This window comes from Podarcis pityusensis (genome assembly GCF_964106645.2).
Source record: "Podarcis pityusensis genome assembly, chromosome: 2".
NCBI lineage: Eukaryota > Metazoa > Chordata > Lepidosauria > Squamata > Lacertidae > Podarcis > Podarcis pityusensis.
This window is the reverse complement of record NC_138029.1, coordinates 21180569-21194077: the sequence shown is the minus strand read 5'-3', so window position 1 is coordinate 21194077 and position 13509 is coordinate 21180569. Positions and strand designations below refer to the sequence as shown.

At 45.0% G+C, this 13509-nt stretch overlaps 1 protein-coding gene across 5 annotated transcripts in view; it reads right to left on the bottom strand.

Annotated features, from left to right (window-relative positions):
- Positions 1-13509, bottom strand: part of ITGA7 (integrin subunit alpha 7) — a 91980-nt gene that overhangs the window by 62605 nt on the left and 15866 nt on the right. For 4 of the 5 annotated variants that reach the window (XM_080994402.1, XM_080994406.1, XM_080994404.1 and 1 more), the window contains one exon: positions 3902-4033. In XM_080994402.1, the coding sequence (XP_080850528.1) occupies positions 3902-4033 (132 nt within the window). Of the gene's footprint in view, positions 1-3824; positions 4034-11720; positions 11766-13509 lie in introns of those variants that run through there. The other variant, XM_080994403.1, reaches the window with a different exon arrangement.

Sequence of the window (13509 nt, the reverse complement as noted above, 5' to 3'; positions counted from 1 at the left end):
TTTCCCAGCACAGGTATGTTCAACTTCTGAGCCCCTCCAAGCCAAAGGCAGAAAGCCTAGCCAGCAGCCAAACGAAGCCTCAAGCGGTGGTTCCCACAGTGCAGCAACCCGGCAAAGGGGATGCAGCAAAGAAAACCACCGTCACCTCTCCGCTGGGAAGCGCTGAGCAAAGGCGAGTCCCCAGGCAACGCGGCCGATTTGATCGGCACAAGGCATGCAAGCTCCACCCCCCAGTCATTCTTAGACTCCTTATTGGGTGAGCAACGCAGCCAAGCAACACAGTTGGAACCTCCCTCCTCCCTGGCCAGCAGGGAGGGAGGGAGAGGAACTGCTTCCTTTGAAACCCGGGAAATTTAAGGGACATCATCAATAAGGGATAGCAGTGGAACACGGCGCTGAGACAAGGGACTTTCCTGCCAAATAAGGGACGGTTGACAGCTATGATGAGGAGTTGAGTCCTCCTCTCAAATTTGAAGCAGAGGGGTGGGGCCTGGGGGACTATTCCTGCAGCTGTGTTACACAGAACAAGCCCCAGCCCTTCTCTCAACCATGGAGCTGGTGAAAAGATGGGGGGAAATCCCTACAGTTGTGCTGAAGCCCTCTGAGCACCTGTGAAGCACAGTACAACTGCTGGAATAACGCTCCCCTCCCCAAGCCTTCAAGCTCAAGAGGAGGGCTGGGGTTGGTCCCTGGTCTGTTGTGCTTCCAAGGTGCTTGGAGAGCCTCAGGAATGTGGAAGTCTCGGCTGCGAGAAGGTGGCTAAGGATTGTTATGCTTTCTGGGCTTGGTTGTATCAGGGAGGACATGCCATAGCAAGTGTGGCCAGTGGAATTCTATAAGCTCGTAATTTAATTAGGGCTGCACTTGCAGAGTCTCTGCGCTCCTGCAAGAGAAACAGAATCCCCATGGTATGTTCCCATTTAAGCATGAACATGGCACAGGAGAACTCAACGTCAACATTGCTGCTGGTTGCACTTGGCTCTGTCCACAGTGTAGATGGAAAAATGGGAGGTGTGAATCATAGCAAGGATGGCAGGAGACTGATAAATCCCATACGCACTGGATACACACAGGTCCTCAACTGCAGACACAGTCTTTGAGAACCAGGGCTCAAGTACCATTCTCCCTGCTAGAAAATAATCATATCCTTTCCGGTCTTCTACCACATTGTTGGTGCTACAGCCTGAAGGCTGTATAATGTTCTACAGCTGAAGTTAAGTAGGGATGCCTCCAGAATAATGACAATTTGCAGGAGAAATTCAAAAGTACACAGGAACTTTGGGGTTGTACATTCAAAGTGAATCAAAGGGCTTCTTTGGAGAAAAAAAAAAAGGATTTTCTGCAGGAAGGAAAGTGACAGGGAAATGCACTGAAAAGTGTGGAGTAAGCAAATGATTAACATAGAGGCATGCAAATGCCCCACAAGAAAATCAGGGTGAAGGCTCATTGCCATTTAACCACCCTGCAAATAAACCAGAACTTGCTAAATAAAAACTAGATATATTATAACGAACACATAAGCTTTGTGCAAGCAAATAAACAGGTTGTCTGGAGGGCCCAAAAATTTGGTCACATGAGCTGCCTGGATGGGAAGTTATCTGGGAGACCTATATAAGCCTCTCTGAGCTCCAGGTAAATAAATATTACTTTGATAATGAACAATCATTTATGATGCACTTTAGTCTGCTGAGCCCTCTGCAGTCTGCACTTGGTTTGCTTTCATGATCCTGATATTATTATTCCCATTTTACAGATGGAGAACTGATGTTTAAGGCAAATGAATGGATTCATGAAACAAGAAGGGCTTGAAACAAGGCATTCAAGTGCTCAAGTTCCCTAGCCACTGGACCATACCGTTAAATGGCAGCAGTAGAACTAACTTATTTCTCTGCAGCCCAGGATCGTGTATTGAAGAGAGGCTCCAAGCAATGAAAAACGAAACGAGCCAGCCATTCTTAAGTAGACACTGTACCATCACCAATGTGAAGTAATATTCAACGGCTCATCCAGTTTGCTTCTGTGCTTGAAGTTGTGTGTGTTGGGGGTGGTGCACCATCTCATCCTTCATCTCAGGCGGCAAAATGCATTGGACTGGCCCTGGCTTTGAGTGGCTCCAAAATCAATTATGGGAGTTTACAGAGGAAGCTAGCCTTAAGAGAACGTTACTCAAATTGTGGGATTAGCCAGCCCAGATGCTGACCTGGGACCAAGACCTAGGCAATTGCTGTTGTTGCTGGTGCCGCAGTCCTGGGTGCAATGTTTCTTTAAGACACTATACAATCACAATTATCCTATGAAAACAAGGTAGCTAGGCTCTGAGCGACAGGAAAAGTATTCAGGGTGAATGGAAGATGCAGGCAGGCAAAGGATCTGCCAAAGCGGCTCAGGAGGTCTTTCTGGCCTATAGGCTGCCTGTTGAAGAACAGGGTCTTAGGAGCACATTCAGAGCAATTAGGAGCTTCATGCTGCGTGGTACCCTCAGGGCAGGGCTAGAGGGCAGACCACTCCTAGATTACAACATCGCCATCGCAGCAAAACACAGGAGAAATCAAACACTTAAAAGCAAGCCACCAGAATTCCCCCACTCCTCCAGATTAAAGGCAGATAATCTCACCCCGGTCTTTTGGGACCACAGGCCTCATAGTGATGCTGCCAGCCAAGCCTTCCTAATGTATTTGCAAAACCACCCTGATGAGAGGTTAATATGTCCACACCCTGGTTTTCCTCTGCCTGACCATTCGCCACATGGCCAGCTTTCTGTCCGTTCGAAATTATGCGACTCCCATATACTACAAGGCATGGCGGCGGAGGGCGGGGATGCAGGAATGCCTGTGAAGCTCCACAAGCTTCAGTTCAGTATAGTGATCTTGCATTTACCCTAGAGAAAATTAAGATGCTACTATGATCAGAATCCATCCTAGCCTTGTGGCAATCAGTGGCTGGCTGTGAATTTCATCCCTGGAAAACGGAGAACCACATTCAGCAATGATCAAGCTGCAGAATCACTGAATGAGTCTGCATTCATCTTTGGAAACTGATCAGAATTTGACCTTTCATATCTCCGCCAGGATGCAGTAGCAGCAGCAGCAGCAGCAAAAAAAAAATCAGGGTGCATTCCAGAAAACAGCTCACACACATGGACAAACAAAACATTTCAAAATATGCCAGCTGGTTCATTAGTGAAATTCAGAGGGGTGTGTTCAGTGGGGGGTGGGGAGGCTGTAGGGAAAAGGTTTGTCAAGACAATAGTTAGCAACACAGTAATACAAAGTCTGGCAACTAATGCTGCAGGTCAAAGATTCCCTTCCCTCTAAAGAAATATTATAAATATTTAGGGTTGGGCAGTGGAGAATGTAATGAGGGTCTGTGTGTGTCCACATTTCCACCCTGCAAACAATGTACTATAAAAGCATAATAAGAATGGAATTTATGCTTTCTTTTAAAAAAAACACCACCACCCACTCCAGGGGCAGAGGAAACAATTTTCCCCAACATCAGCACCTTCCACAAATCCCAACTACAACCAAAGCACAGTGCAGGGAAAGAACACCTTGTAAATAACTCAGCAGCAGCAAAGGAAGTATTACAGACCGCACAATTCACATATTTCAGTCCCAAAGCGGAAGACACAATGGACATACTTTTTAATTCTAATAGTCTGAGAACGAAGCAGAGATTATTTAATTCACACCCACATACAGAGTTTCGGTGCTTAAAACCGACACGCCAAATTCAGAAGACCACCTGGCAAGTTTGATGGCTCGGGAGAGACTTCAGTGCCTCATCTTCCTTGTGTGTGCACGCGCGCAAATCCTCACACTCACCTTTCGGACTTGCCGTACGGAGAGAGAGAGAGAGAAAAATCAGAATAAGGCACCGTCATGCACGGCACGGAACTCACCAGCTGACAGGCTGTGGTCTGAGCTGCTGGTGCAATGCCACTGAGAAGCCAAAGAAGCTGCCGTTTTCTCCATACTTGAGGATGGTTTCGGTGACATCCAGATTGAAGGCTGAACTCCCTAGGAGGTGGAGGCTGAGGCAGAAGAGACAAAAGTAGAGTGTCCCAGACATGCTTGGTGGCTCACTGCAGGCACAATGGTTGGGGAATGCCACTGCAACTATTCCCGGCCGTCTCCCTCCCATGGCTTTAGAGACAGTTGCCTGGCTCCTGTCACACGCCTGCTCTTTTTGCTGCCTGCCTGCCTAGGCAGCTCGAGGTTGTAAAAATCCTCAGGCAACCTTGCCTCACATCCCTTCCTGCTCCCGTCTCCCTCTCTCCCTCCCTCCTCTCTCTCTCTTCCATTCTGTATTGCAGCTAGGAGGAGCACAGCTTTCAAACAGCAAACACGCCCCCTTCCTACAATCCATTACTGGACATGATGGAGAGGAAAGGGGCAAAAGAAAAAGCAGGTGTGAGGAATCCGAAAACCGCAGATCCAGGGGTTATTATGAGGAAAACTTTGGTCAAGGAAAAGAAAGAAAGAAAGAAAGAAAGAAAGAAAGAAAGAAAGAAAGAGAGCTTCCCAACCTTCAAGGGCCCACTTCTCATCAGATATTGCAACTTCCTCTTCTTAACAAGTATTAAATACTTTAGAGTGCTGAAGACAAGTAACTGTTCTTAAGACAGCTGAAAGTGATTCTGAGAGAAGCATCACTTCCCATGGTACACAGACACACAAACAAACACCATTTCTTTTTCTCCCACATTTGTTTTTATGCTCAAACAAGTTTGTGTTTGTTTGTTTTTTAAGAAGGAAAAGGTCAATTTTATTAGCCCGCAAGAGAAATTCTAAATTCCCATATTAGGGCAATACCTTGATTTGTTAAAAGAAAACTTGCAAGTGCAGTTAACCATCTGGTCTACATACTAGATCCTTCAACTCTCTGGGGAAAAAAGTTAACACCTGCCTCAAGCCTTCAAGGTATTTGTGAGAAATTAAAGGAGGAGGAAGCTTAACCTGACAAACCACAGACCGTTCAGCCTGCACTGTGTCAGTAGCTAAATGTATATTTATTGCAGCAGGGTATTAGCATGATAAATTCATTTTTCAATGTTGGCCGCTGCCCACTGCAATCATATAATTATGTTTATCCAGTAACAGTATTATAATTCAATTATTAAGTATGAAATTGAAAAACAGGTCACTAAACCTAATCATCACTGGAGCTCCTAATTAAACCACACAACAATTTTCAAATGAAATAGTGACAGCAATTGTTATGATGATGCCACCCAAAACAACCTCCCTTACATGCTTTGTACGTGGAAGATCCTAGTAGGGATCTCAAGTAATTTCCCTTGGCTGAGTGAGGACCATCTATAGGATGCATATTTCCCACAATTTCCCTTTAGAATGCAAGCAGCAAGATCAAAAACACTGAAAGCAGCTATTTCATAATCTGGAATACCCAGGGCTTGAAAAACCCCAGGTTCTTAAATGCCTATGCTCCTAAAAATTTGATACGAGAAATTGGAAATATTTCCCCAAGCCTGGGCATATATCAGTGTAAACACATGAATGACTTGCTTGAGATGTTTGTGGGTTGATCTCTGTCACTTGAGAAGCTCTGGGGATTCAGACCTGGTGAACCCCAGTTCAAACCAACTCAGTCCAGAGATGCCCATAAACGTATTAAAAAAGAGAGACCAAGAGTTCTGTTAATTCAACCCCGGCCATGAGCCACATAACAGGAGGGAAAGCATCCATCACATTTTCCAGTACATGGGGGCTATTTTTAAACAGCTGCAGAAGCTTTAAGAGGCATTGGAGCGTTGGCAGAGGCCCCTCGTCCCTGGGAATCCAGCTCATTTGCAGGACACGGCGGTAGAAGAACAGCACAAGAGTCACAGGAACTTGGAAGTCCTCAGTCCCTCGAGATTCCTGTTCTCATTTTAGCAGGGTTGTCCTTTTCACAATTCATTTTGCAGCTTTACTAGCCAAAAAGTGGGAACCTGTCACTTAGGGGGACCCCATTCTATACTCTTTCTGGTGCCCTAAATCTGCATTTATGTCCCACCTGGCTGGCTACCTCTCAGTTTTTGATATAGCTTTATACTGTCACAAGCAGGGCATAATCATTGCTGGGAATTGGGTGCTTTATTCTGAACAAAATCTGGGAACTGACCAATTCCTTCTGAAAATCCCATGGAGTATATTTCTCGATTCCCGCAACTCACCATTTTGCGTGCACACACACACACACACACACACCCACACACCCATGAATAGATGCTCCATGCTATATTGGGCAGCTTGGCTCATAAGCAAAAGATTTCAGCTTGCATGCCCTTCCCACTTGGTAATATCTTTAAAATGACCCTCTCTGGGAGGATGTCATGGGTCAGATTGGATAATTATAAACAGACTCTGGAGTTAGGGAACACAGGAGAACAAACACTGTCTTTGGATCTGCAGTGTTCCCTGAAACTGTTGGGCTGTAGCTGTATTTGACTGAGTGTTTGGTGACTATGAAACCTCCCCTGCAGTCATTCTGTTGGGCATTTTTCAAACTTCTAATGCCATATCCAGGCATGCAGACTCTTTATACCACACATCAGAAGCTCATTCTAGATTTAGGCTGTGCACACACTTCCATTTTCTCTGCATTCGGTGTGCTCACACTGTTAGTTTGGGAAACGGAATACACTTGACATTAGCCACAATCCATATCTATCCTACCAACTCATATGAAATACTGGGTTTTGATGCATTTCCCTCAAAACAACTGCAATCTGAATTGGGGGGGGGGGGTTACCTAGCTGCATTTTAAGCCACTAATGTTTCACAGAATTTTTAGACCACTTGGGTTTTGTTTGTTTGTTTGCTCCCTTACATTGTTTGTTTGTTTTCAAAGTATTTCTGCGAATCTGAGTTCCTCTGAGCACACTGATACCTGCCTTTTCTTACATTTCCCAGCTGGGCTGGTGCACACCATTCTTCTCCATTATTATTTTTTAAACCCCACATATTTACTCAGGTAGAATAATAAATACAACCAGGAGGTATATAAGATGAAAGGCAAGCAGGCTTAAGCTACAGGATGCTCAACAACAGATACAGTGGTACCTCGGGTTAAGTACTTAATTCGTTCCAGAGGTCCGTTCTTAACCTGAAACTGTTCTTAACCTGAAGCACCACTTTAGCTAATGGGGCCTCCTGCTACCGCTGCACAGCCATCGTGCGATTTCTGTTCTCATCCTGAAGCAAAGTTCTTAACCCGAGGCACTATTTCTGGGTTAGCGGAGTCTGTAACCTGAAGCGTATGTAACCCGAGGTACCACTGTACAGAAAACAGGTCACTGCCGACAACATGAGAGAGACAACATTTTTTTACAATGTATATGTGGACAAGGGATATCTGCAAGCCATTCTGCTTCAACCAGCACCAATGAACTGGTGTTGAAATGGAGAAGCAAACTGGCGACTACTTTAAGTACCTTAGCTTTCTATTCTGAAAGGTTCCCTCCTTATCTCTCTCATAAAGTCTCTCACAACTGCAACCTCTTTTTCCAAGTTCTTCGTTATGCACTCATCATTCCATCTTACGAAATCATATTTTGTGCCCCAGCAGAATTGCCATGTTTGGTATCGGAGGATACTACACTGCAGCGGTGGTGAGTAAAAGGATTGCCTTCTAGCTGTCTCAGAATGGCCTTTTGGAAAGAACAAAAGGCATTATATAAATGCTACTTCTCCGCATTAACTCTAGATGACAGAAAGTGTGTACGTCCCTCTTGGAACGGATACAGATTTCTTTTTCTGATGCTGTTACTTCAGAAGTGGTAGCTGGGGAGATTTTCCTTGAAATGCGAGTGCCAACTTCCAAATTAGGTTGAAGGCACTCTCACACTATCCCACCCCACCCCGCTCTCTCTTTCTCCCTCTAAATTTAATTCTGAGGGAAGCTTTTTCCTTAACAACTAAGTTGGCGGCAGGGAGATAGCATCAGCTGAGCAAGGTTGCCATACATCTGCAATTTCCCGGACATGCCTGGGATTCAGCCATCGGAAACAGCGTCCGGGTGGAAATCGCTGAAATGTCTGGGAAAATCTGGATGTATGACAACCCATATTGGAAGCGGCGATTTCTGGGAAAAAATAGCTCTAAAACCTCAGGGTTTAGAGCTCAACAATTTTGCATTAAAAAGCTCGACAACTTTTGCATCGGGACTTTCACTTTCTGAAATATGGCAACCCTAGCTTAGAAGTAGAATTTGTCAAGTGAAAAGAATTCCTTGTTTAGAATATTCAGTAAGCTTCTGAGCCCTTTCTTGGAATTAACAAAATCTTTTTTAAAAACTCAAACCTCCATTCATGCTGGCTTATGTGAAACTATCTGGTCAGCTTTCAACTAACTATAATAAGGAAATTTGAAGAAGAGTTTGGATTTGATATCCCGCTTTATCACTACCCGAAGGAGTCTCAAAGTGGCTAACATTCTCCTTTCCCTTCCTCCCCCACAACACTCTGTGAGGTGAGTGGGGCTGAGAGACTTCAGAGAAGTGTGACTAGCCCAAGGTCACCCAGCAGCTGCATGTGGAGGAGCGGAGACACGAACCCGGTTCCCCAGATTACGAGACTACTGCTCTTAACCACTACACCACACTGGCTCTCTGACAGCCAGGGTAGCAGTCAGCTAGGGGAGGCTATCCGTCCTTGCCTCTTTCAAGAGGCAGTAAAAAGGTAAAGGGACCCCTGACCGTTAGGTCCAGTCGTGGCCGACTCTGGGGTTGCGGCGCTCATCTCGCTTTATTGGCCAAGGGAACCGGCGTACAGCTTCCGGGTCATGTGGCCAGCATGACTAAGCCGCTTCTGGCAAACCGGAGCAGCGCACGGAAACGCCGTTTACCTTCCCACCGGAGCGGTACCTATTTATCTACTCGCACTTTGAGGTGCTTTCGAACTGCTAGGTTGGCAGGAGCAGGGACTGAGCAACGGGAGCTCACCCCGTTGCGGGGATTCGAACCGCCGACCTTCTGATCGGCAAGTCCTAGGCTCTGTGGTTTAACCCACAGCGCCACCCGCGTCCCTTCAAGAGGCAGCAGGTGGGGCTAAAAAGACATATAATGTAGAACAATAATGTAGAACAAGTGAGTGCCAAGGGAGCTGAGCCCACTGGTTTCTTCTTCCAAGTATATGCAAGGAAGGACAGAGCAAAAAGTGAAATTGTCCAAAGAGCCACACCTATGAATGCTTATTCCGGGGGGGGGGGATAACTAACCTTCACTATTTATTCCAGATAATAGCTTCCAACTATTGAGAAGTGCACATTAAAATATCAAGCAGTGGATAAATGGGAAGTCAAACACTAGAGCAGCCTTCCCCAACCTAGTGCCCTCCAGATGTTTTGGATCACAGCTCTCATCAGCCCCAACCAATGGCCAGACTGGGGCTGATGGGAGCTATAGGTCAAAATATCTGGGCTACAAATGTAGCCCAGGTCATGGAAGGTTGTAGCAAGAGAGATCTTTGTGATGACAACCTTTCCCTCATGATCAGAAAAGGACACCATAAACACCTGCACCTCTGGTTCTGCAGGCATCTTTGGAATAGGACAGTAACTATCTGCTTGAGCACACTGCAGACTGCGCTACTGTAAACGAACATTTATTTCCTATCTTTTTATACCACTTTTCATTTTTTTAAAAATCACCAAAGTGGTGCAGAGCATGTCAAAATTAAACCAACCCCAACAGGGAACCAGTGGGTGGATCATTCACCCTTGTATCTAGAGTTGCTTTAGGCGTAACTTGATCTGTTATGACCCTGGGACTCTAAAAAATCAGGCCCAGTTTCCATTCCCTTCCCTCAGTTCACAAACCCTACTATTTGATCTATCCAATGTATCTCTATCAAAGCTCAGCTTCTCAAATTATTTCCAACTCTTGTGCTCCTTCCTTCTTCCAGCTACAGATCTCATCTTTCTACAAGCAAATACTTTTCTCAACTACAGTACTAATATGGGGTAATATCAGGTGTAAGGAAGAAGAAGAAGAGTTTGGATTTGATCTCCCGCTTTATCACTACCGGAAGGAGTCTCAAAGTGGCTAACATTCTCCTTTCCCTTCCTCCCCCACAACAAACACTCTGTGAGGTGAGTGGGGCTGAGAGACTTCAGAGAAGTGTGACTGGCCCAAGGTCACCCAGCAGCTGCATGTGGAGGAGCGGAGACTCAAACCCGGTTCCCCAGATTACGAGACTACCGCTCTTAACCACTACACCACACTGGCTTTGGCCCTCCAGATGTTGCTGAACTACGACTCCCATCAGCCCCTGAAAACTTCCTCTCCATTCTTGATTTAGACAGGCACCCTTGACACAATTCTGCCGCTAAAATCAGAACTGCTGGATAAATGAGCAGCCCATACATTTCCCCAGAAGCTGTCATATTATCATAAAGTAGGAAGAGATTCAGTGACTGAATTAATTCAACCCCTGATGATGCAGGACATCCTAGCCTCTTATTTTTCTACACATGGATGAAAGGAAAGTGGTGCCAGCTTTTTCTCATTCCTACTTTAATGGGCATATATTGTTTCAGATCAATGGAGTCGCACAGAACAAACACCAAACATTCACAACACACCATATTTTTCTGCTTCTTTTTAGCAACCCTAAAACAATGTTCCCATTAAGCTTCTTCCTCCAAGAAAAGATTCCACCAGTCAGTGGCCATTCCATCTGGCCATATATTTAAGTAATGTATCCGAATTTCTTTGTTTCACTTTCCTGGCTTCTGTCCCATCTTCCTTTTTCTGGTATTTCTGTTACACTGCAAATCATTCTGGCAACCACCTATCAATTTTATGCTTTGCACAGCACCTACCAGAATGTTAAGTGCTAAATAATCTTATCAACCTGCAGAACTCAGTTGTTCCCTTGGGACTGCAATGTTCAAAGGATTCAAAATTAATTGATAGAGGGGGTTCACTGGCTGGCATTAGCTAAAACAGCCAGTGGGCAGGCATCAAGCTATTGGGGGAATTAACCTATTTATACTCTAGCCTCTGTTATATATTTCTCTAAAGCATCCAATGCTAACTGTTGTTAAAGACTGTCAAAGAGCTGTTAGACAATGCATCATGTGCATGACCGAGACTGAAATTGTATACATTTACAATGAAATAAGTTCCATTAGAGTTCTACTTTTGAGTAGACATGCTTAACAGTGTAAGAAGAATTGAATATCTACCGTATTTTTTGCTCTATAAGACTCACTTTTTCCCTCCTAAAAAGTAAGGGGAAATGTGTGTGCGTCTTATGGAGCGAATGCAGGCTGCGCAGCTATCCCAGAAGCCAGAACAGCAAGAGGGATAGCTGCTTTCACTGCGCAGCGATCCCTCTTGCTGTTCTGGCTTCTGAGATTCAGAATATTTTTTTTTCTTGTTTTCCTCCTCCAAAAACTAGGTGCGTCTTGTGGTCTGGTGCGTCTTATAGAGCGAAAAATATGGTACTTTATGTCATCAAAAGAGTGACAGGTGCCCCAGCCCCTTTCCCCAGATGTTCCTCCTTTTAATATAAATCTTATATGACTTGATATAAATTGTAACACTAGTGCAGATGTCAAAGGTAATAATACATTAACATAGGGCCTTTCCTTAGTCCAGGTACAAGAGTACAACCCTGTCCCTACACTTTTTTTATTACATAAAATAGGTATTCTATTCTTCTGTAAGAGTGCAATCCTATGAAGACTTATCTTGGTGTAAGCTCCACTTACTTGCGAGTAAATCCCACCAACCACTGACATGTGACCCCCCTCAAAAGGCTGCCCAGAAGAGAATGTGGCTCTCAGACTGAAAAGGGTTCCCTGCCCTGAGGATGAATTAAAATAGAGTAACGTTAGAATTACAGAGGTATGTTGAACAGTTAGATGAAGATGTCAAGATGGCCATCTCCTCAGTAAAGTATATGCATATGCAAGTAAAACCAAGTGCAGTTCATGAAAATTTCCTCAAGATCCTCACATAGAATCTATAGCTGGGTACTACCGTATTTTCCGCCCTATAGGACGCACCGGCCCATAGGACGCACTTATTTGGGGGGGGGGGAATAAAGGGGGGGAATTATTTCCCCCCCCCCGAGCCCCAAAGAGCAAAGAAGACATGACAGGGAGCGGGATGGATCCCGCTGGCTGTCCTGGCTTCGTTTTTAGCCTCGGGGCTGGGGGTCCGGGAGTGAAGGCGAGGTTGCGCAACCTCGCCATCGCTCTCGGAGCTTGTGGGGCTGGGGGCAGGGGAAGCCTGAGCTTCCCCCGACCCCAGCCCCCAGAACGGGTCCGAGAGCGGTGGCAAAATTGCGTGCAGCTTCGCCATCGCTCCCGGAGCTTGCCGGGCTGGGGGGATAGCTTCCTGAAGCCTGGAGAGCGAGAGGGGTCGGTGCGCACCGACCCCTCTCGCTCTCCAGGCTTCAGCGAAAGCCTGCATTCACCCCATAGGACGCACACATATTTCCCCTTCATTTTTGGAGGGGGAAAAGTGCGTCCTATAGGGCGAAAAATACAGTATATCACAGCCACATAGATCTCAATGTATCATATCCAATTGCCCAGCCTTTATTCTTGGGACTTCTTTGTTCTTTTTATCTTTTTCCTGTTGTTCTTCCCCACCTTGTCCATTACAAATGGCAGTGTCCTCGATCCAGCCCCAAAGCATTATTATTTTTAATCCAACTCCAACTCTGATTCACATGCTAATCAACCCTGTGAAATCAGATGCTGTGTCAGAGTTTGCTGACTCACCCTCCCTCTACAGTTATCGATGACAGGGCACTGCCAACAACCCTTCATTACGATAATGTTCCTTGGTTCTCTTAGAAATAGCGGCTAAGTTCATCCCTGTACCATAGCCAGCTCCTTACCGATTGCTCATTTTAGATCATCATCTTTCCAGCCCATCACAAGGTAAACAGAAAAACATATTCTTCTTTTTTCTTATGGTCTCTCCTAAGTGCAGGCTTAATATGCATGGGAGAGAACATGTAAAAGCAGAATAACCTGGGATAGGTTTCTTTCATATGCATGCCATATTTCCATTTTGAAGCTACTGTCCATATTCAGCAAAACAGGACTCTGTGTTCTATGAATGGCCAGATAAATTTTAATTTATACATCAAAATGGCAACTATCTGAAGAAAAGGAGAACTGAAATAAAAGACTTACATTCCCAGGACATAGCTTGGATTGACGAGAATGTTGCAGCACTGGCAATGAAAGGAGCCTTTGTAAGACTCTCAAAAATAACTTTGTAGAAGTTACTACACGTCTCACTATTCCAGTACGCTATTCTTTACATATGCTTTTACACTGTTTAACAGAAGTCAAATATCTTACCGACCAAGGGATCTAGAGGCATTTTACATTAGCAAAAACTGGAGACTCGCATTCAAAGAATCACTGTGGACATAGGAAAACTGTACTTGCATTATAAAAATAAGCATATATAAATTGTTGTGAGCAAAAAGTATCTCATTTGTGTGCATGAAAATATGTAGTAATCCTCCAGTATGAA